This window comes from Zootoca vivipara, chromosome 6, assembly GCF_963506605.1.
Source record: "Zootoca vivipara chromosome 6, rZooViv1.1, whole genome shotgun sequence".
Lineage (NCBI taxonomy): Eukaryota > Metazoa > Chordata > Lepidosauria > Squamata > Lacertidae > Zootoca > Zootoca vivipara.
The window spans coordinates 56,864,509-56,884,906 of record NC_083281.1 but is presented as its reverse complement, the minus strand read 5'-3'; the positions used below and the strand labels follow the sequence as shown (position 1 = coordinate 56,884,906).

The 20,398-nt window shown below is 53.5% G+C and overlaps 1 protein-coding gene across 1 annotated transcript; it reads left to right on the top strand.

The window, feature by feature from the left end:
- The first annotated feature begins 469 nt into the window (after positions 1-469).
- On the top strand, positions 470-18,820 carry LOC118086786 (polycystin-1-like protein 3). Its single transcript, XM_060276462.1, has 31 exons — positions 470-758; positions 1,428-1,517; positions 1,615-1,886; positions 2,019-2,450; positions 2,907-3,038; positions 3,651-3,784; positions 4,602-4,728; positions 4,854-5,088; positions 5,711-5,736; positions 6,198-6,426; positions 7,119-7,303; positions 7,733-7,963; positions 8,427-8,528; positions 8,846-9,024; positions 9,817-9,963; positions 10,433-10,626; positions 11,037-11,233; positions 11,901-12,069; positions 12,267-12,459; positions 13,389-13,641; positions 13,974-14,076; positions 14,249-14,392; positions 15,330-15,515; positions 15,971-16,262; positions 16,603-16,736; positions 16,873-17,033; positions 17,465-17,625; positions 17,728-17,938; positions 18,063-18,164; positions 18,415-18,546; positions 18,707-18,820. Exons 1-31 carry the CDS (start codon positions 470-472, stop codon positions 18,818-18,820), a joined length of 5,556 nt encoding a protein of 1,851 aa, XP_060132445.1.
- The last annotated feature ends 1,578 nt before the right edge of the window (positions 18,821-20,398 follow it).

Genomic DNA, 20,398 nt, shown 5'->3' with positions numbered 1-20,398 from the left:
AGGAGGGTCCCTTTCCCTCCGCTTAGAAACCTTTAATGAAGGGGAGTCTGCCACCTTCCTATCTTGCCCCCACTCCCAAACCCCTTGAAATCCCATTTCTTGTCGCCCTAACCCCTTGGTTATCATACTGTTCTCGGGAGCAAGAAGAATGGGATGGGCCTCCTGGGCTCTCAACATTTGCCTGCCAACGTGCCTTTTATCCAGCAGACAATGCAGTTGCCCCTCCCTCCTTCCCCACCGGGGTGCAGACAATGGCACCCTCTTCTGTGCAAACAAGAGGGCCCATCTCCAGCTGGAGCGCCAGGTGCTGCACCTGTTCAGCCTCTGGGTGTGGCGATGCTCTGCTCCTCTTTCTAGCAGCTCCCCCACCTGCTTTCTCAGTTCGTGGGCTGAGCGTGCACGGTGGGGGGCGGCGGTTTAGACTATTAAAGGGTGGCCCCGGGCCAGCTTGCCCCAAAGAGGGAGCGGCATGGGGCTCCCTATAGGGATGTGGCTCTGGCTCTGGGCTGCACAGGTCTCTTCGGAGGAGTCGGAGCCCGCCTGCCTGCCCGTGGCAGGAGAGGACTGCTATCGGCTGCTCCGGCGGCCAAAACTGGCCTTGGGTGCAGAGTTTTGGTGCAGACGATCCCGCGGCCGGCTCCTCCAGACGTGGAACCAGCAGATCCAAGACGCCCTGCGTGACCGCCTGGTCGACGGGAGCAAAACCTGGATCGGGGCTGCAGCAGAGGCGCTCCAGGAAGTGAGACACTCTGGCAAAGGTGAGAGCGGGGTGGGGGCGCAGAGGCCCAACAGCAGCACCGTGGAAGGGGTCCCAGAAGATGGGCAGCAGCAGCAGCCAAGCCCCGTATACTGTCCCGGGATGTGTGTTACTGTATTCCCCACTCAGCATCTCTCTGACTCGCCCAGACGCCAAACCACTCAGGGCACGACCGCCACCATGCACAAGGTGGGACCACCGTCTCCTCGTGGGGACTGAGGTGGGGCAGCCAAGCTTCTCACTTCAAGGGCCCAGCCAGGCCCTGCAGCAGACCCTTCCCTTGGTCGAGGACCCCGCCCACCAGCGTTTCAAGGACACTCAGGGTGGCAACCCTCCTCCCATGCCAAGCCCCGCTGCTGATGGCTCAGCTCTGCCGTCTGATACAGGCAGTCAAAGAGTGGGGACGGTTAAAAAATAAATAAATGCAAGGCTGTCCGAGGGTTTGCTACCAGGCACTAACCCTATGCAAAGGCTTCCCTTAAACCAATCGCCACCACTGGGAGACTCTAGTCTGGAGAGGGAGCGGAGCCCTGAAGGAGGCACCCAGGGCAGCCTCAGCCGGGAAGCCTTATCCTAAGAAATCCCCCAAAGGCAAACAACTGGCGGGCTGAGTATGGGGTGGCGGGGAAGAGGGATAACCGTGTCTGACGGCGGCGCCTACTCTCCTCAGATCCCTGCAAAGTCCTCGTCCGGAATGGCGACCAGTTCTATACCAGGAGGGAGAAGTGTGACCAGAAGCACTTTTTCATCTGCCAGTCTGGTGCGTGGGTCTGCCCCCCCCCCCGGGTGGGAGTTCGTGCCCTCATTCTGCACCCACAGGGGGTTGGGCAGGGGGCTCTTCTCCATGGGGCCTCCAGCTTCAAAGAATTTAAAGGACCTCGTGGCTGAGCTGAGGATGAGACTCTCTGGGCGGCCCCCCACCCCCATGAAGCACGCCCTTTCGAGGTGGCTGCAGGGACAGGCTCTCCCGAGGCGGCTGGGCTGGCCGTCGCAGGTCCTGCCGCGCCAGAAGCGCCCCTTCCATGAATCCTCTCGAGCTCAATCCCTTCTGCTCTCTGCCCGCTACAGGCCCCCCAAGGACGCCCCAAGAGACTTCCACGCCCTGGGTGGTAAGTTCCCGCCAAAGCAGGTGCCTGCGCAGCCGTCGAACAGGCATGGGCGATGACTCTCTAGGCCGCCGCCGCTGCGCAGCGCCCCCTGGGCTGACTGCAGCGCACCGCCGAGCAGCCGGCCCTGGTGACTCTCTCTCCCTGTCCCCCAGAAAACGACCTGCCAGCATTTGACGTGTGGCCCGACGGAGGCGACGCCCATCCTCACCGAAAAGCCGACGGCGACTGCTGCTCTGAGCGCCCAGCCCTCCGCCGCGACTCCTCCGCCGCCCAGTGCTCCTCCAGGAAGCAGCACCCTTCGCCAGCCGACCACCGCTGACATCCAGCCATTCCTTGGGACCAGGCCAGCACTCGGCACTCCCCACCAACCGCCGAGCAGCCCCAAGTCGGCATTCAGCACGTGGCCAGCCAGCAACAGCAGCCAGACCCGACCCAACTCTCAGACCTCAGCCCCTGAGCCCAGCACTCAGCCGCTGCCCACCAGCAAAACCACCTCGGGGGATACCAAAAGCCACCAGTCCAACCCCAGCCCGGACCTCTTCACCTTCAGCCCTAGACACTTCCCCCCTGAGGACCAGGGGAAGGTAGGGAGACATCTGGGGCTGGCACCTGCCCCCACTCTGGTGGCACCTTGTCCCATACACCACACCCTGCTCCGGAGATGCTGGGGGGGGGGGCGTTGCAGCATTCTTCCTTTGCACCTGGAAAAACCAACGCTGAGGTGCAGATCAAAGATGAGCGTGACTCGTATGTGATTTCCCAGGGATCCAAAGTCACTTAGTGAGGGATTTGCAGACTGGTTTTGCCCACAGCAGGAAGGGAGGCAAGTGGCTCTGGGGAGGCGGGGTGGGTGTGGGGGTGGGTGTGTGTGGCTCCCTCCAGCCTAGCTACCTTTTCAGGTCTTCCCCCTATAGGGTAGAGGAGGCTTCCCACAGTTAGAGATTTAGCAATAAGCTCTACTTGCAGGCTCACTGACAGCGTAATAGGGCAACCAGGCCATCTTCTCCCCCAGCCCCTCTCACTCAGGGTCTGTCCCACAGGCCCTAGAGAAGGTGCTGCACCAGTTTAGCCAGGCTGTGCAGACCCCAGACCACCCTATGGCACTGGAGCGGGCAGCCCGGATGCTGAAGGATTTGACAAATTTCCACACTCTGCTCTCAGACGATGCCCAGGTACTGGCACATGGCAGGGAGGGAGGGTGGGTGGCACCCCTGATCTAAAGGTCTGTCCCCTGCGGCCTATTCTCCCAGGCCTTGGTTGAGCCAGGCCCTCTACCCAGGCTTTGTACAGAGGCAAGCCTGCCGCTTGGCACAGCCAGCCTCACCTTTGCAACCCCAAATCAGCCCCGCCAGATGCACTAGCCCTGCCTTGTTCCTACAGGCCTCTGCCAGCCAGGCACTCCTCTCCCTAAGCTCTCAGCTACCGAGGGACCACCCTGCCAGCAATGCCTCCTGCCTAGACCTCGCATCCCAGGCTCTTTTCCAGGCCCTCAGCAACCTCCTCCAAGCCTCGGGCAGCTGGACACCCAGCTTTGGCACGCAACAGGTGGGGAAGAAAGAGGACCTACAGGGGTCGGGTGGAGGAGACTATTCTGACCTGCTCCTTCCTCCTTCACACTTCCCCAAGCCGGCAGAAGGATGGGGTTGCCAGCTCAGGCCTGCTGCATGGCTGGGTCTCTTGTCCACGCCTTCCCATTACACCTGAGCCCATGGGAAGGGAGGTGAGCTTCCCGGCTCCCCATCCTGGCTCTGCCCAGCTCCTGACCACACCTGGCCTTTCTGCAGCAGGAACCAAAGGTCCTGGAAACAGCATTGGAAGCCCTTCCTCTGATCCAGATGGGACTCCTGTTGGGAAGCTCCACCACGGAGGAATCCACAGTAACTGTGGTGTCTCCTGTGCTCAGCACCACCCTCAGCAGGTACCAGTCTCCTCTCTCCTAGGCACTGAAGAAGTGGGGGGCGGGGCTTGCTCAGGGCAACTGGGCAATTGAATGAACTGTTTGGTTGCCAATTACCTATTGGAATCCTTTTGGTATGCAGAATAAGACATTGTTCAGAGAATGCATCTTAGGGAACAGACTTTTATGAGTTAACAATTAGGGAACAGACTTTTATGAGTTAACAATCTCGCACACAGAGATGCTTGTAGTTAAATAATAAAGTAGTATATTACATGATTTTTTTAAAAAATTATTACTACATTTATAACCCACTTTTTCTCCAAAGAGCTCAGGATGGCTCACAGACTTCTCCTTTTCTCCATTTTATTCTCACAACAACCCTGCGAGGTAGGTTGGGGCTGAGAGATAGTGACTGGCCTAAAGTCACCCATTGGGTTTCATGGCTGAGAGGGGATTTGAACCCTGCTCTCCCATGTCCATGTCTCACACTCTAACCACATACCGTAGTAGTTGGATAGAAAAGTTCCAAGATCTAGCCTAACAAGTCTGTACTTGAGCATGGTAGCCATGCTGGCTCCTATCTTATCTCAAAGGATAATTCTTCTTGGAGAGAGAAATGTGAGAGGAGCAAGAAGTTGTGAAACAGAGTGCAGCCTGAGAATATCAAAAGAGATAGAGAGGTGAGCTGTAGAGGTTAAGGACACAAAGGTAGTCTGGGAATCTGGAGGTCTTGAACTCTGTTCTATCTGTCCTAACCTACGCAAGACCCCTCTTCTGAAGATGGAGTTGCACTTGAACTTTCAACAGTAACCCCTCTCTCCTCACTCCGTACCAGGTGTGACAAAGCCTCCCTGTCCCATGCCTCCTTCCACCTGCTTCAGCCAAGGGGCCTGAACGTAACCTTCCCATCCAGCTCTGCTCTGGAGCCAGTTCTGAGCCAGCACCCCCAAGTACAAGTCCAGGTAAGGTGGTAGTGGCTTGCTGCCCACTGGGTCCTTGTAGGGGGACATAGTGCAGGGCTGGCAGGGCATGGAGGTGCGGCAGAGGGCAACCCCACAGCTCACTCTTGCTCTCATCTTCACTCTAGGTGGCCTCCTTTGCATTCAACCCTTTCCGGCACCTGGATGAGAAGCCGATCAAAAGGATGGCAAGTATCGCTCTCATGGCCAGCGAGGAGTCCATCGGTGTCTACAATCTTGCAGAGGAAATAGAGGTGAGAATGGATACTGTACTGGGAAGCTCTCTGATCAGGACTCCTGAGTGTGGCATCCATCCCCCACAAAGAGGAAGCTGGTCCTTTCTCCCCAGAACACATTCAGATTGTTTCTGCCGCTGAGAAATGACTTTCCATTTTCAGACCTGATGGACCCACACAAGGATGCCAATAAACTGTTAACATCCAACTAAGTTACACTCAGAGTAGACCCATTGCAATCAACGACCTTCAATTAGTCAAGTCTATTAATTTCAATGGGTCTTCTCTGAGTAAATCTAACATTGGATATCAACCAGGATCAGTAGGAATCCTCCATGCCATAATTTTAAATTTTCATTTTATCACTGGGCAACTCGAGAAACCCACCTATAGATACTGCCTCTATAAAACGTGAGAATTATGTGGGGTTTTATTTAAATTCTCTGAATATTTCTTGATTAATTTTCCTTTGGAATATTAGTCCAAATCTGCACCCAAATGTTCTTAGCGACGGCAGTGCCCAGATCCTTTCCCTGTTTTGTTTTTCTAAAACGGGTCATGTTACCCTTTTGACAGCAATCAAAGGAGGATGAATATAACTTTCCCAGGCAAAATATCATTTCTGAATGCTCTGAAGGAGTTGATGCTTGGAAATGGAGCCTCTCTTCTTGCAGGGTGTGCCAAGAGTTTCGTTTTCTCTCTCATCTTCCCCTCCCCCCCATATTATCTCTCTCCCCCCTCCCCCAAAGTCTTTCTAAGTGGGACAGATCTGGGAGTGCTGCTGGAGAGTGAGGGAGGAGGCAGTCATTTTTACGAGTCCTTTTTTTCCAGCCTGTTGTCAGCTCCACAGAGATCTAAGTGCTCCCCCCTTTCCTGGTGTTTTTTAAAACCAATTGCAGCCTCCTCACAAGAAGGCCTCAAGTGTGCTTAGGACTGAAATATACTTGCAAGTGTGGCACCATTCCGTAGCATGATTGTGGCACAGTTGTGGTGTGGACATTTGCACCCACAGAAGGTGCCAGCCTCATTCATTGCTGATGGGAGCATTTCTTGGCTAGATAGGGGGGATTCTTTTCTCTGCATCCAAGTGGCATGCAGAAGCAGTGCTGTCCAAGGTCCAGTGCTGGATCAGAGATAAGCACTTTGTGCTGTACAGCCTGATAGGAGACAGTACGTGCTCAAGGACCAGTGGGGGGGCACTTCAGGGCTGACCATGGGCATTCTGTCTGCTTCCAGATTGGGCTCAGTGCTGAGGCTAGAGCTGAGGCCCCTCACACTCACTTGACTGGCAGCGTCAGGAACTTTGACATTGTGGTAAACGTCACATCAGTAGAGGATGCCCTGCTAGTATCGGTGAAATCCAGCACAGTGGTCCAGATCACCTTGCACCTGGGCCTCCAACCTGAGCCCAACGAGAACAGCAGCCTCCTCAACACCACCCTGCCCAGCAGCGGATGGCAAGAGGGTGAGGACTTGTTAGCAGGAAGCTAGAGGGCAGGTGCTGCTTTGGGACTTCCTATTGGAGCATCTGATTGACCTCTAGGAAAATAGTGCTGGACTAGAATGGCCATTGGCCTGATGCAGCAGGTTCTTCTTATGCTCATACGTACAGCACAATGCTACATGTATCCCCTTAAAAGTAAGTCTCATTGGAGTTCAGTGAGGTAACTCTCGGGTAAGTGGGCATAGCGTTGAGGTGTTAACTTCACCAACTGTTCTGGGTTTCAGCCATAAGACATAACCTATATGGCAGGCTTCCTCAAACTCGGAGGGCCAAGTTTGAGGAAGCCTGCTATATGGGAACAAGTTGCAAAAGTATACAGATTGAATCAGCTGTGTTTCAATTATTGAATTGCCAATTAAATTCATTTAATTGCAAATTAACATGGTGTAGTGGTCAGATTTGCACTGTAGGAAACATCAATGGGAAATTTGATTTAAATCGCTTAGTTAAATCAACCGGTTTCTTCATTTACATAATTGACCAAACCATTTTGATTTAAATCTGTCCACCTGGGAGTAGGCACACAGTTAGGGAGGGAGGGGCTTGAGGAGCTGGGGCCAGGCAGGACTGTGTCCCCCAGTGGGGGAATGTGTGGGTGAGGTCAGTGGGTGTGGTCTCTCTTTGCTCTCTTTGACTCACTGCTCTTGCTTCAGAGGGTGCCTACACATGGGTGATTCCTCCAGAGGAGCTGCAGCATCACGGCCTGGGCACCTACTACATCTCTGCAGAGGTGGCTGCCCTCTCTCAGGGCCCCTGGAACCTCTCCATCCACACCATCATCTCTGGATGCTACTACTGGTCCAGCCAGCATCAGGCCTGGAGAAGTGATGGATGTCGGGTATGCAGTAGGGTCAACCAGGCCAGAGGGCTGTAGGGCAGGCAGGCAAGCCTTTGCTTCCATGCTGGGAGGAAAAAAAGTGGGGCAGAGCCAGTGTGGTGTAGAGAGCCAGTGTGGTGTAGTGGTTAAGAGCGGTAGACTCGTAATCTGGGGAACCGGGTTCAGGTCTCCGTTCCTCCACATGCAGCTGCTGGGTGACCTTGGGCTAGTCACACTTCTCTGAAGTCTCTCAGCCCCACCCACCTCACAGGGTGTCTGTTGTGGGGGAAGGGAAAGGAGATTGTTAGCCGCTTTGAGACTCCTTCGGGTAGTGATAAAGCGGGATATCAAATCCAAATCCAAACTCTTCATGGGGAACCAAATGGAGCAGAACTTTTGGTACCTCGTCCTCCTGTGTTGGTTTCTAATGCATCAGTGTCTGCCTTCCAGGTGGGCTCCCAAAGCACCCTCCACAGCACCCAGTGCTTGTGCAACCACCTCACCTTCTTTGGGTGCATCTCCTTGGTCCTGCCACACCTGATTGACCTTCACAACACTGCAAAGCTCCTGAGCACCGTGGGCCAAAACCCTTCAGGGCTGGCCTTGCTAAGCAGCTTGTTGCTGGGCTATGGAGCTGCCCTCGTTTGGGCTCGATGGAGACAGAGAACGGATGTTAAGAAGGTGAGGGGAAAAGGCAAGCAAAAGATTTATGATGGTTGTTTGGGGTTATTATCATTTGTAGGCCAGAGGGGGGCCCCCAAAAATCTGGCCTCATTCAGGCCCTTCTTGTCTGATGTGCTGAAATGAGGAACAATGAAGGTTTTTCGTTGGAAATGCAAACAGGTAATGAGAGAGGACATTTTACACCGTCTGTTTAGGGCAGGCATCCCCAAACTGCGGCCCTCCAGATGTTTTGGCCTACAACTCCCATGATCCCTAGCTAACAGGAACAGTGGTCGGGGAAGATGGGAATTGTAGTCCAAAACATCTAGAGGGCTGAAGTTTGGGGGTGCCTGGTTCAGGGTATGAAATATTTATCCAGCAAACAGCTGAGAACCAGACACTCTGGGAAAGCCAACTTGCTGAAGTGGGGCTTGGCCATTTCTAGGGCCACCCACCCCATGTGTGTCTCTCACCCCTCCAGGTGAAGGTCACAATCCTAGCAGATAATGAGGCCACCGCCCGCTTCTCTTACCTGGTGCAAGTCTTCACAGGCTACCGCAGAGGGGCTGGGACTTCTGCTAAGGTAGGGTAGGGTCTCACTTCCCTGCAGGCCCACTTTGTACTGTTGATGGTACAAGTGCTGCCCATCAAGTTCCATGACCTCAGGCACCTGCCCACAGAATCTGGGCCGAGTCTGGCAAATCTCTCCCTATCAGGGAGTGGGTGTGTGGGGGTGCAGGCTTCTGTGTGACTGTCTGCATGCAAAAGCCTATGTCTTTGATGACATGGGCTCCCTGCTTGGGCAAGGAACTGAGGAAAGGAAGCATTCCATGAACCCCACCCAGTACCCGCCCTCTTTTCCCTTTCCTTGATTAACCCCTTCTCCCTCCTTGGCTTGAGGTTATCCTGACCCTCTATGGGGCAGAGGGCCGGAGTGAGCCACACCTGCTACAGCACCCCCAGGGGCCCTCCTTTGAGCGAGGTGGGCGGGATGCCTTCCTCCTTGCCACACAGAAGCCCCTGGGCAACCTCCACGCTATCCGCCTCTGGCACGACAACACTGGGCCCAACCCCAGCTGGTAAGTCCATGGCCCAGTGAGGACTGAGGGTGTAGGCCAAGAGGGTGGGGTTAGAGCGAACCAGACAGCAACTGGGATGCCAAGCGAGGAGGAGGTTGGAAGCACATGACTGGCATGGGAGAGTCCATTGGCAGCACCAGACCTTATCAGATGCTAGTAGGCGAAGGGACACTGCAGCTGGCAGGCCTAGTCCTCCCATGCCATGGGGTTGTGCTGCCAGGACCTGCAGAACTCCCAGGTCCTCAAAGATACCTCCTTCCAAGCCTATGCTGAAGAAATTCACAAGATCCCCGTCCAACTGTAGCAAAACTAGCTGCAGGACAGCTGGACATTCTAGGGGGACGATAGAACTGTGGTATGTCTTGTCCCACCCAAGGTTCATGCTCACCATGTTAAAGGCCAGCTTTGGCTCCAGAGGCCACATTGTCATGTCAAATAATGCATTATGACCCACTTTTGGTCTGAACCCCCAAACATAAAGAATACATCAGGGAGGGGATACCCTTCCATCTCCAGTCCTTTTCCAAAACTGCTGGGCAAAGAACGCTTTATATATAGGTTAACGGAGCAAAGCTTCGCTTGTGCTTGAAGGTAGCTACATGCAGCTCTCTGTTTTGGCAAGGTGATGAGGGCAGAAGGAAAAGATCCACACTGCTTCCCTTTGACCTGCAGCTCTTGAGTGATGGGGGAGTGGGGGCAGATCCCTTGGCTGCAGCTAATGGGCACCACATGACTGCTTGGCAGTGCCACTCATGTGTGGGCAAACAACTGAAAGGCCTGAGCCTCCTGCAGGTTTGTGAGGCGGCTGGTTGTCTGTGACTTGCCTGCCAAGAAGAAGTGGCATTTCCTGTGTGACTGTTGGCTGGCAGCTGACCTGGATGATGGCCATGTGGATAAAGTCTTTGCTGTTGCCTCTGAGAGGGATCTCCTGTCCTTCAGGTAAATATGAGCCCCACCCACCCACCTCCTGCCAGTGACAGTTTGTGGCATCTCTGGAATGTGTTTTTGCCCTAGGGGTGTTTCTGCCCCTGATCTGCCCAACAGGTACCTTGCCTTTGACTGAATTATGCTGAGAACACCTGTGTGGAAAAGCAATATGCAGACATAAAAAAAATAAAAGTCAGGGAACAGCAGGCTTTGTCCCAGAATCTGCTTGGAATGACAACTCTCAGACATGGCGCATGTGATACCCAGTGAAGAAAGTTCCTTTGACTCTGCACAGAGAGGGCCTTTCTCTCCCACCCATCTGGGAGTTGGGTCTTCCTTCCAGGTCGGAGAATGTGACGCAGCTTCGAGCTCCTCTCCCTTCAGAAATTAGGTGCAACAGGAAAGGTCCCACCTTGCTCCGGGCCCTTGACCCTCTCTGGCTCAGCCCCCACCAAATACATCCCGTATCCCACTTCACCAGGTACCAGTTCTGGTCAGGGCTGGTGGACAAATTGACGCAGGAGCACCTGTGGCTGTCGGTGATGACCTGCTCACCCTGGAGCCCCTTCACTCGTGTGCAGAGGCTCTCCTGCTGCCTGGCCCTCCTCTGCTGCACCTTCCTCATCAACATCATGTTCTGGAGAAAAGAGGGAGGGTCCAGAAGCCCTGAGGCTGGTGAGTTGGCTGCTAGCTGGAGACTGGCATAGCCAGTGCCTCTCCTTGTCCCCCGCCCCAACACGATGCAGGTGGGGGCTGGGCTGGGCTGGGGGCAGGTGGGTGGGGTAGGGAAGAGGCTGGCTTCCCACCACTTGCCATGGTTCACAGCCCCCAAGGCAGAGCCCTAAAGAGTCCTGTATTTTTGCTCCTGTCCCCATGCTCCACCTTCCATGCATAGGGCTTGTGTGTCTCTAAGTAGCACTGAGGATTCTAAGCTTCACAATGGAGCTGGGAGTCCCCCTCTGGACCCCACCCACCATTTTTGCATCAAAACTGCCTCAGCCACAGCAGCAATCCTTTTGGCCACCCCCTCCTCCTGACTGAAGGTCTCTGCCTGCCCCCCTCCCCCCTCCCTGCCCCTGAGACAGGGCCTTTTATGGTGACTTGGCACGAGCTGCTGGTGAGTGTGGAAACAGCCATCTTCCTAATGCCGGTGAACCTACTGATCAGCCACATCTTCCAGCTGGTCCAGCCCCCAGCCCCAAAGCCTCCGCCTGCCAGCACCGAATTCCTGCAGACTGTGATGCCCCCCAAGCAGGTGACGCCCATCACACGAGTCAAGCAGGTGAGACCCCTCTTCACAAGTCCCTCCAGTCAGCACCTGGGACACAGCGCAAATCACGGTCTGCCTTGTTATTGTTTGCTGGTGCATAGGCATGTGACCCACTGATAGCATGCCAGGCCCACGGAGTCCCCTGTCAGGTACAGGAAGCTTGAGCCATGGTGGCAATAGGTGCCAGGCTAGCTGTCAACCAGGAATTAAAACCATACAGAGCTCATGCTCGTTTTGGCAGCACATAATACAGAGAATATAAAAACCGTACAGAGCTCTTTGCTTGCTGAAACGCAGTGTGTGGCCCCCATTATCTTACTCTCTCCACTCACTTTACAATGCCTTTCCTAACTCAAAAACTCTGTAGTCAATTAAACAGCAGACACACCCAGTTGAATTGTGTTCAGTCAGCCCTTCGATGCAGATTTAATACATAATTTCCCTAGGGTGCAGAAACGGGTTCCCTTTGGGTGACTCCTGTTATAAGAGAACAGCTGGAGCTTCCTTGAGGTCCTTGCAAACTGGCATGGTCGCCCCCAAACAATATGCCTTGAAATGGGCAAAGTCTCTAAGGGAGTTCAGTAGGGGAAAAACAAGCGGTCCTGAGCGGTCAGTCTCCCAGCACCAGCCTCTGCCCTGATGGGTGCTTGGCTCTCTTGCCCTGCTCTCTCCTTTGCAGGAGCTGGAGGAGACCCTGGGCTTCCTCTACAAGAACGGCCTCTGCCAGTGCAGAGCCATGGACAAGTTTCCTGGGACTTCTGAGCAAGTACCGGAGCTTGTGGCTTGTCTGTGTGACCTCATCGAGTCCCACCTCCAGCACCAGAAGGACCTGGAAGGTCCCCCTCAGGGTAAGAGAAGCTTGCCTTGGCAATGGATGCAAACACCACTCCCTTCCTCTCAGACAGAGAGTGTGCCACCCTTCCTCATGCTCTGTGCACCAGCTTGCACCTTTGGGGTGCTGAGCAACCCTTGACTCAATTGGAAAGAGGAGGGGGAATTAAGGCTCTGGAGGGTGAGAATGATGCCTCTTTGTACTTGTTTCCAGAGAGGCGCTTCAACCTCCACAGCTACTTGAGGCATGTGCTGAATGACTTGGGGACTCAGCTCTGCAGCCTGGATATGTGCAGCTTCCCTAACCCCTATGACCACCTGCATGCGGTGGACCGACTACGGAGAGTCCAGCAGCACCTAGAGCAGCAGCAGGCCCAGCCCTGGCCCAGCACCGAGGGGCCTGGCAGGTAGCCCCCACCCAGAAGCTCCCCTCATCTATCTCTTCCCCACTCTCCTGGCCCCATTTCCTGGTAAATTTTTGCAGAGATTGCTCCAAACCCAAAATAATACTTGGGCAACAAGATCCTCATTTGTAAGCCACTGTGAAACTCTGCAGCATCTACACACCCTACATATGTATACAAAGAAACACACCTAGCTAAGGTCAAAGTTCCTTCCATGAAATAGCTTACAGGAAGAAACCAACCAGATGTCTTCACACTCCAGGGAATGCCTTCAGGGGCTGGGCAAGGAGCCCGGTCCCAGTTACAAGAGATAAAAGCCGTCCCCCCCAGGACTCACCAGTGAGGATGGGGGTCGCATATACAACAGAGTCCAAGCAAGCCAAGCATGTAGGGTCTGTTCAAATGTGACCCAGAAACAAAGTGAGGCAACAGTCCAAGGTCACCACTGCAGTCGAGTTCAGGCAAGGTACAATGCAGCAAGGCAGGGCGATGAGAATCAGGAAATAAGGCACCAGAGACCTGTATTATTTCCTGCAACTAGAAGGCTCACTAGGGAGGCTTTATATACTCTTGTCTCCTAAACTACACTCAACCACAGCCACTGACTGCTTCCTCACAAGCAGACTGGTGCCTCTGATTCCATAGACTGGCAGGGGGAGCTGTTCCACCTCCTGTTCTGACAGTTTCAGGGTTTTTTCATCAGGTGCTAACCTGGAGGGCCTCTGGATCTATAGGGTATCTGGGTCACACTCAGACCCAAAGCCAGCCAGTTTTCCCAGCCCACCCAGTAATGGTCTTTTTCTTAATTGCCTATTGCTTTTTCTGCTTGGTCTGTGTGTTGGTCATTTCCCCTCCCCACTGCACAGTTCCCTCCCTCTACTGGTGTTCCCAAAGGCTGAGGTGCCATTTATTCTCCTGCTTCTTTGTCTCAGGCCCACCTGGCCCAGGAGCGAGCTCAGCAGTTTCCCACTTGAAGACCCTGACAAGGAGAGGCCGCCCTTCTCCCACTGTCTCCCCGGGAGATTCAGTTTCGCCTGCTGGCTCACAGTGGGGAGCATCAGCCTGGTTTCAGCCTTCTTCACAGTGCTCTACAGCCTAGAAATGAGCAGGGACGAGGCTGGGCGCTGGGCCATCAACATCCTGCTCTCAGTGCTAGAGAACATCTTCGTAGTGCAGCCCCTGAAGGTAACCTGGCCCTCTCTGGGGTGCAGCTAACCTCTCCCCACACCCTTGCCAGAGCCAGCATCTCCCCTCTTCTCCCTGCCTCCACAAATGTCTTTGGTGTTCTGTGATTCTGCAGCAACACAGCAGGGTCAGAGGTCTGCAAGGATCCTCAGACCCCACATAAGTCCGGACTCTGGGTTTAATGCTTGTCCATCTCTCCCCCAATCTGCACTGGTAATGCGTGTAATGTTACTAACCATTCCATTTGTGGTGGGGCCCCTCCTGTTAAGAAGGGCCCAGACACCTGCCCTGTGGGGCCCCCCAATGGCAGCCCTGTTCTCCCTCCTTCCCAGGTGTTGGCTCTGACCTTCCTCTTCTCACTGCTGCACAAGAGGGAGTTGTGGAAGGACAAGGGGCAGGAGCAGCAGCTCTGGTGGGCCTTGGGCCTCATCACAGGTAATTCAAGCTCTCCAACACACACACACACACACACACACACACACACACACACACACACACCCCGCCCCCATCTGCAGTGCTCGATAGGGCATCTGTCTGAGCGGCCTCTGACCAAAGGGGGCCTTTTTCCTCTTGCTTGGGACTAACTCCTGCTTCCCTCTCCCTCCAGCAAGGAGCCTACAGCTGGAAGCTTATGGGCGGAGACGCTGGGCAGACCCAGCTTACAGACCCCCTGCCCTCCAGCCAATGGTGCGGCCAAAGGAACGAGCCTTGAAAGACAATAAGCTGTACTCCTTGATCAGAGAGATTGCAGGTGAGACCAGTCTCGAAGGCCAGTAAGGGTGTGGATGGGTTGTGCAACACTTCCTGCTCCCTCCCCGCACCAAGCAGGGGTGACATATGCTCAGCATTCACACTCCTAAGCATCAGTGGTTAAGGAAGCAAGCAAGACAGAGAATCATACCAAGGCCAAGGTCAGAATGGTGGGAGCAGCAGGAACATGGGAAGAAACTGCCACATACCATATCAGAACATTGGGCATACCTCACATTTTCATCAAAAAATTGCTTTGCACAGGTAACTACCATAGAATTATAAAAATTTTCAAAAGTAGGGGGTCCATGGCTTGGCTTTTGAAAAATAGGGGTTCCTCAGTAATTAGCTAATTGGGAACCACTGCTATAAACCACAATGTATACATAACTGAGTGGGTGCAGAATCTGCTCAGGACAAATCTTCAGGTGTAATTTGCAACCTTTAAACCACCAGCAGGGAAGATCATACCCAGGGGCATAGAAAGGGGGGTGCAGTCCCCCCCGGGTGTCATCCCTGAGGGGGTGACAAAATGGCACACCACAGGAGGGTGGCACTTACTGCGGGGCCTGGCTTGCAGCGCACCCAAGCCATGCGTCTCTCCTGGGAGTGATGCAGTGGCTCGGGGCCCTGTGCTTCCTGAAACGGCAGTGTGGGGCTTGCATCTGCCAGGCAGACTCCATGGGCAGCTCACCACGCCTCCGTCCCCGGGTAGATCACCGCGGCACCTCCATGGGGAGCACACCCCGCTCCTGCTGCTCTGGGTGCCGAAGCAGCTAGCTATGCCCCTGATCATACCTGCAAGCGGGCGGGTTGCTAGACCTGGAAGGGGTTATAATTTGGCCTGCAAGGTTGTTCCCCCCACGTCTTCTGGCTGTAAGGATGCAAAATCCAACAGGACAAAATGTTTTGATCCACTTCCCTTTTCTGACACCCAGTGCAGCTTGTGTTCCTGGCTGTGCTGATGGTCCTCAGCTATACTGAGAGAAGTCCCAATGAGTTCTACTTGAACAACGCCCTCCAGAAGACCTTCACATCCCACCTGGAAGACATCCTTACCCCAGAGGAGTTGTACAGGTGGACCAGGGTGATTCTGCTGCCCGGCCTCCATGGCAATTCTGAAGGTGAGCAGCACAAGGAGCAGAGATCAAAGAGACATCCTTCTGTATACAGGCAGTCCTCTGCTTATGGGCATTCCATTTGTGTGTGACTGCTTTTATGCGGGTCACCACAAAATGAATGACTGAATAAATTGAAAAGGTGTGCCTTCCCTTGCTCAGGGTCACTGCCTGGAAGTCTTTTTGCTGCTCACTCCCTACAATGGGAGGGATTGGGAGGAAGGCTCGAGGCAGCAGCCTCAAGTGAGGGAAGGTGTCCTGGGCAGTGGCCCCAAGCCATTGGCAGGCAGCAGCCCCAGTGGCACATGCTGTATAAAATACAAAAACATGTCCTATTTAGGCTTTTTCAGTGTTGCTGAAAAAGCCTAAATTTACCCAGCTCTTTACATCTGTACAAATAGGTGTGTGTTTGTGTGTTTTGCTTCTAAGCAGTACATTTCCCCCCTCTCTCAATCTCCCAGGTTTGGCCATGGATGGAAACTCTTTCCTTGTGGGCAGCGTGCGGCTACGGCAGATCCGAGCCACAGGAGCCCTGCCAAAGCCAGGGCCACCTTTTCTCCCGCTCCAAGAGGGAAAGCAGGGTCCCACGGCCAGCTGGGGGCCTCCTGCTGCAGGTGGGAGAGGTCAGGCGAGTGCCTGGGTCTTCCAGAATGAGAGCACCCTGCAAGAGTACCCCATCTGGGGGAAGTTTGCTCTCTATCCAGGAAGCGGCTACCTGGCAAACCTTGGCAGAAACAAAAGCTACGCCACAAGGTATGTGGACTGAGGGAGCTGCAGAACAGGCATCAGGTCCCGAAAGCTCCAGGGACTCTTTCTGGGCAGATGTATCTCAGTCTCTGCCCACTATCTCCTGATCTGGTGAAGCTGTGGGAGAGGCAGGTGAAAGCTAAAGACCCACAATCCTGGCTAACAGTAGTGAATATGGCATTGCTAGCTGGAGTCTGGCAGGTGGTTCTTGGGGGAGAACCAATCAAGGATGGACTAAAGGTCATAGGGCAGGGCATGCAATAGTAAACTAGAGTTGTGCTTCTCTTCCCCTGCCGCCAGTAGATTTAGCTGCAGCTCAACTTTTTTCTGCACCATTCCCCACCAGAACCCTTCGCTATCTGGAACAGAACAACTGGCTGGACAGAAACACACGAGTTGCCTTCATTGAGTTTGTTGTCTACAATGCAAATGTCAACCTCTTCTGCGCAGTCACGCTGATCTTGGAGGCCAATGGGATAGGCAAGAGCGTGTAGTAGAGACAAAGGGGGCCTAGCCCTGCAATGGGCCTCAGAGGCAGGATGGCTGTCCTGGGGCTATTGGGGAGGGAGATGGAGAAAAGGCCTTCCCTCTGCCTGGGAGCCAGCCTTGCTTGCAGCCTCCATGCTTGACCCTGTGCCTGTTTCTGTGGCAGGGACCTTGTTCAGTAAATCGGAGCTGCAAATTCTCCGCCTCTATCCTGACCTCCAGCTCGTCCTCCAATTTATCTGTGCCCAGATCACCTTTCTCCTGCTCATACTATACTACATCTTTGTGCAGGTGAGTGGGGCCTCTGTGAGGCAGCTTAGTTTCCTTAGCCTAGCACCCTCTGGATGTTGCTGGACTACAACTTCCTTCAGCTTTAGCTAGCACTCTCAAGGTTCCTAGGGTTAGTGGGAGGTATCAGCCAGCACCAGATCAGGAGAGATTGAGATGTGGAACCTGTGGGGGCCCTCTGGGTGCTGCTAGGCTCCCATCATTCCTGACCATTGGCCATTGGCTGCCTAGAGCAGTTGGGCATTTGGATTCCAGCAAAACCTGGAGTGCCGCAGAAGTGTCATCCCACCCTTGTTTTAGGGGGTGGTGGTGTGTGGAGGTTGCTGTATTGCCAGAGAAAGAGCATCACACCACCACTGCTCCTTCCACGTGCACATACCCCCCCCAACATGTGGCTGCCTGAGTCAAGCCTGCTTCTTCCATGGGGCCAGCAGGGCCAGCAGTTGAAGCAGCAGAAGTGGAAGTACTTCAGCAGCAAGAGAAACCTGCTGGATGCCAGCACCATCCTCATAAGTGTGGCAGCTATTGGCCTTTATGTGAAGAGGCGCGTGCTGGCAGAAGGCATCATGAAGCAGCATCGCCAAGACCGCAACAGGTGAGTGTCCACCATCCGAAACAAGGGGCAGGGGCAGCCCCCCGCTCAGCAGAGGCGGCTTTCACACACCCTAAAGCAAAACTCCCTCCATACCTTTGGCAGGTTCATCAGCTTCTATGAGATGGTGGAAGTTGACTCTGCTCTCACATACCTTATTGCTTTTCTGGTGGCCTTGACAACCATCAAGCTGTGGAACCTCCTGCAACTAAATCCCAGAATGCACCTCATCACACAGACGCTGCAGAAAGCCTGGGATGAGGTCCTGGGCTTCCTGCTTACACTTCTGGTGCTACTTGTGGGTTACGCCATTGTGGTAAGAAGAGGCCTGCCAACTGCAGGGAAACCAACCAAGGGCAGAGGGAAGAGCACATGACCCCCCCCACTTCCTGTGTCCTTATACCCCTCCCCCTACATCACCTTCGCTCTCTTGCCATCAGTGCAACCTCATGTTTGGATGGAGCGTAGCTGACTACAAGACCCTCTTTGACTCAGCTGTGACCATCGTAGGGCTTTTCATTGGAATCTTTAATTATGAAGAGGTGAGTACCATGCAGCCCCACTTTAGGCAGAGGGACACTGCTAGGCTGCCCTTCCAGGACGCCACAGATAGGGGCAGACCCCCAGCCCCATTCAGCTCCCAGCTCAGCACCGAGAGACCTGCATGGATTTCAGCTTTCTGGGTCTAGAATGCCATGCTTCCCTATGCCCTGCAAAGCACAGCATGGCCAACAGCTCTCTGCTATGTGCATATGTAGACACAGGGGACATAACTGTGCTCTTCATGCTTAGGTCACTGCTGTGGACCCTGTGTTTGGCGCTGTGCTGATTGTAACCAGCGTCATCTCCATGGTGTTTGTGATCATCAACCTGTTTGTCTCTGCCCTTTTGACGACCTTCAGATGGGAGATGAAGGCTGCCAAGGTAGGTGTAAGCCCAAGCAGCTAGTGCTGCACATCACCAGCCACAAGCCAAACTTCAAGCAATTAAGCCTTCACAGGAAGCTGCTTGTGCCGCAGCCACCCCTCAGGATCCAAGTTCACATATAAGGCATCTCTCTCTCTCTCCCGGTTCGTCACAACAGGCCAGCAAGGAGGAATCCATGTTGCAGCTGATTCAATTGAAGATTTCCATCTTGTTTGGAATCAAGAAACAGCCGCCCTTCCCAGCAGCTTCCCAAAAGGAGCCAAAGGATTGAAATGGCATCATCCCACCTCCCCATTTCTACAGCTCTTTTCTATTCTAAAATGGGAAGGGTCACCATTTTCAAAGTATCACTAATGTACACGCTATCTTTAAGAAAACAGTCATACCTCGGTTTAAGTATGCTTTGGTTTGAGTACTTTCAGTTTAAGTACTCTGCAGACCCGTCTGGAACGGATTAATACACTTTCTATTACTTTCAATGGGAAAGTTCGCTTCAGGTTAAGTACGGACTTCCAGAACCAATTACACTCATACTTCAGGTTAAGTACGCTTCAGGTTGAGTATTCCGCGGACCCGTCTGGAACAGATTAATCCACTTTCTATTACTTTCAATGGGAAAGTTCGCTTCAGGTTAAGTACGCTTCAGGTTAAGTACAGACTTCCGGAACCAATTGTGTACTTAAACCGAGGTACCACTGTAACAGAGCTTAGCTGAGCTGGCAAGAAAACCTGTATGGCTTTTCTCCCACTTTTAAGCTGCCCCTCCCATTCTTCAGCTAATTTACCATGTGATCTTGACTCAACATTGCCTCATGCTATATCCTACTTCCTTTATCCTTGACACGCCTTTGAGTTGTTGGGAATAGCCAAGGCAGAACAAATCTGACTGCCCAGAAATCCCCTGCTGCTGCCCTGCAGGTTGAAGAGCAAAACTGATCTTACTGGCTTCCAGTCCAAAGGCCGGTCAAGTCCCTAAACAGCAGGAGCCAGTTCTTCTCTGCCCAAAGAGGCAGGGCAAAGGCGGGCTGTTCTTAGCCAGTCCCAAATACTCTGTGGTGCACATCATTTAAGCCTTACGAATCAATGTATTTTTAATGTCACTGAGGAACTCTCTACCTATTGCAGGGCTTAACCTCTGAGGAGACAAACAGGGAACTCTAGATTACACCCTACCCTGCCAGAGTTGAAGAATTTATATGGCAAAGGTTGGTCTGTTGAGATGCATAAAAAGGATACACTGTTTCAAGGTGACACCAAAGGGAGGAGATAGAAGGGGGGAGGAAGAGTGACTATTACCCCTCCCCACCCAGAGGGCTCAGCTTGCCCATTGAGGGAGATCAAATCCATGAAAGGAATCCAATCCTGCCTTTCCTTAAAGGCAGCCAACCTCTAAGATGCAAGGATCCTTAAGCAGCCCTTACCTTAATCATCCAGAGGGGACCCTTTGGCCTGGCCCAAGCAGAAAGTACTCACCCCCAACTCCAATCTGTAAAGGTCAGCATAAACCCTACAAGGGCTAATTTCTCAAGAATGATGGCTTGACAGTTCTATCACATCACTGTAGAGAAAGACAGCTACTTCAGCACCCAGGCTCTTCCCCGTGCCCTGCAGGACAGGTGGCCTGCTCTTCTGAAGCTGCCACTGCTGCCACCACCCACAATGTCTTTGTGGGAAGCATGTCTAAAGGGAGCCTCAAAAATTTGCCTGTGGGAGGTGGTTGTGGGCTGCACTGCAGATCCTCAGGTGTGCGATCCAAACTGACAGGACTTGTTCTGAAATATAACTGCGAAGCCAAAGTAAAGGCCAACACATTTGCATGCTCCTTTTAGCCAATATTTTCCCTTCCCTC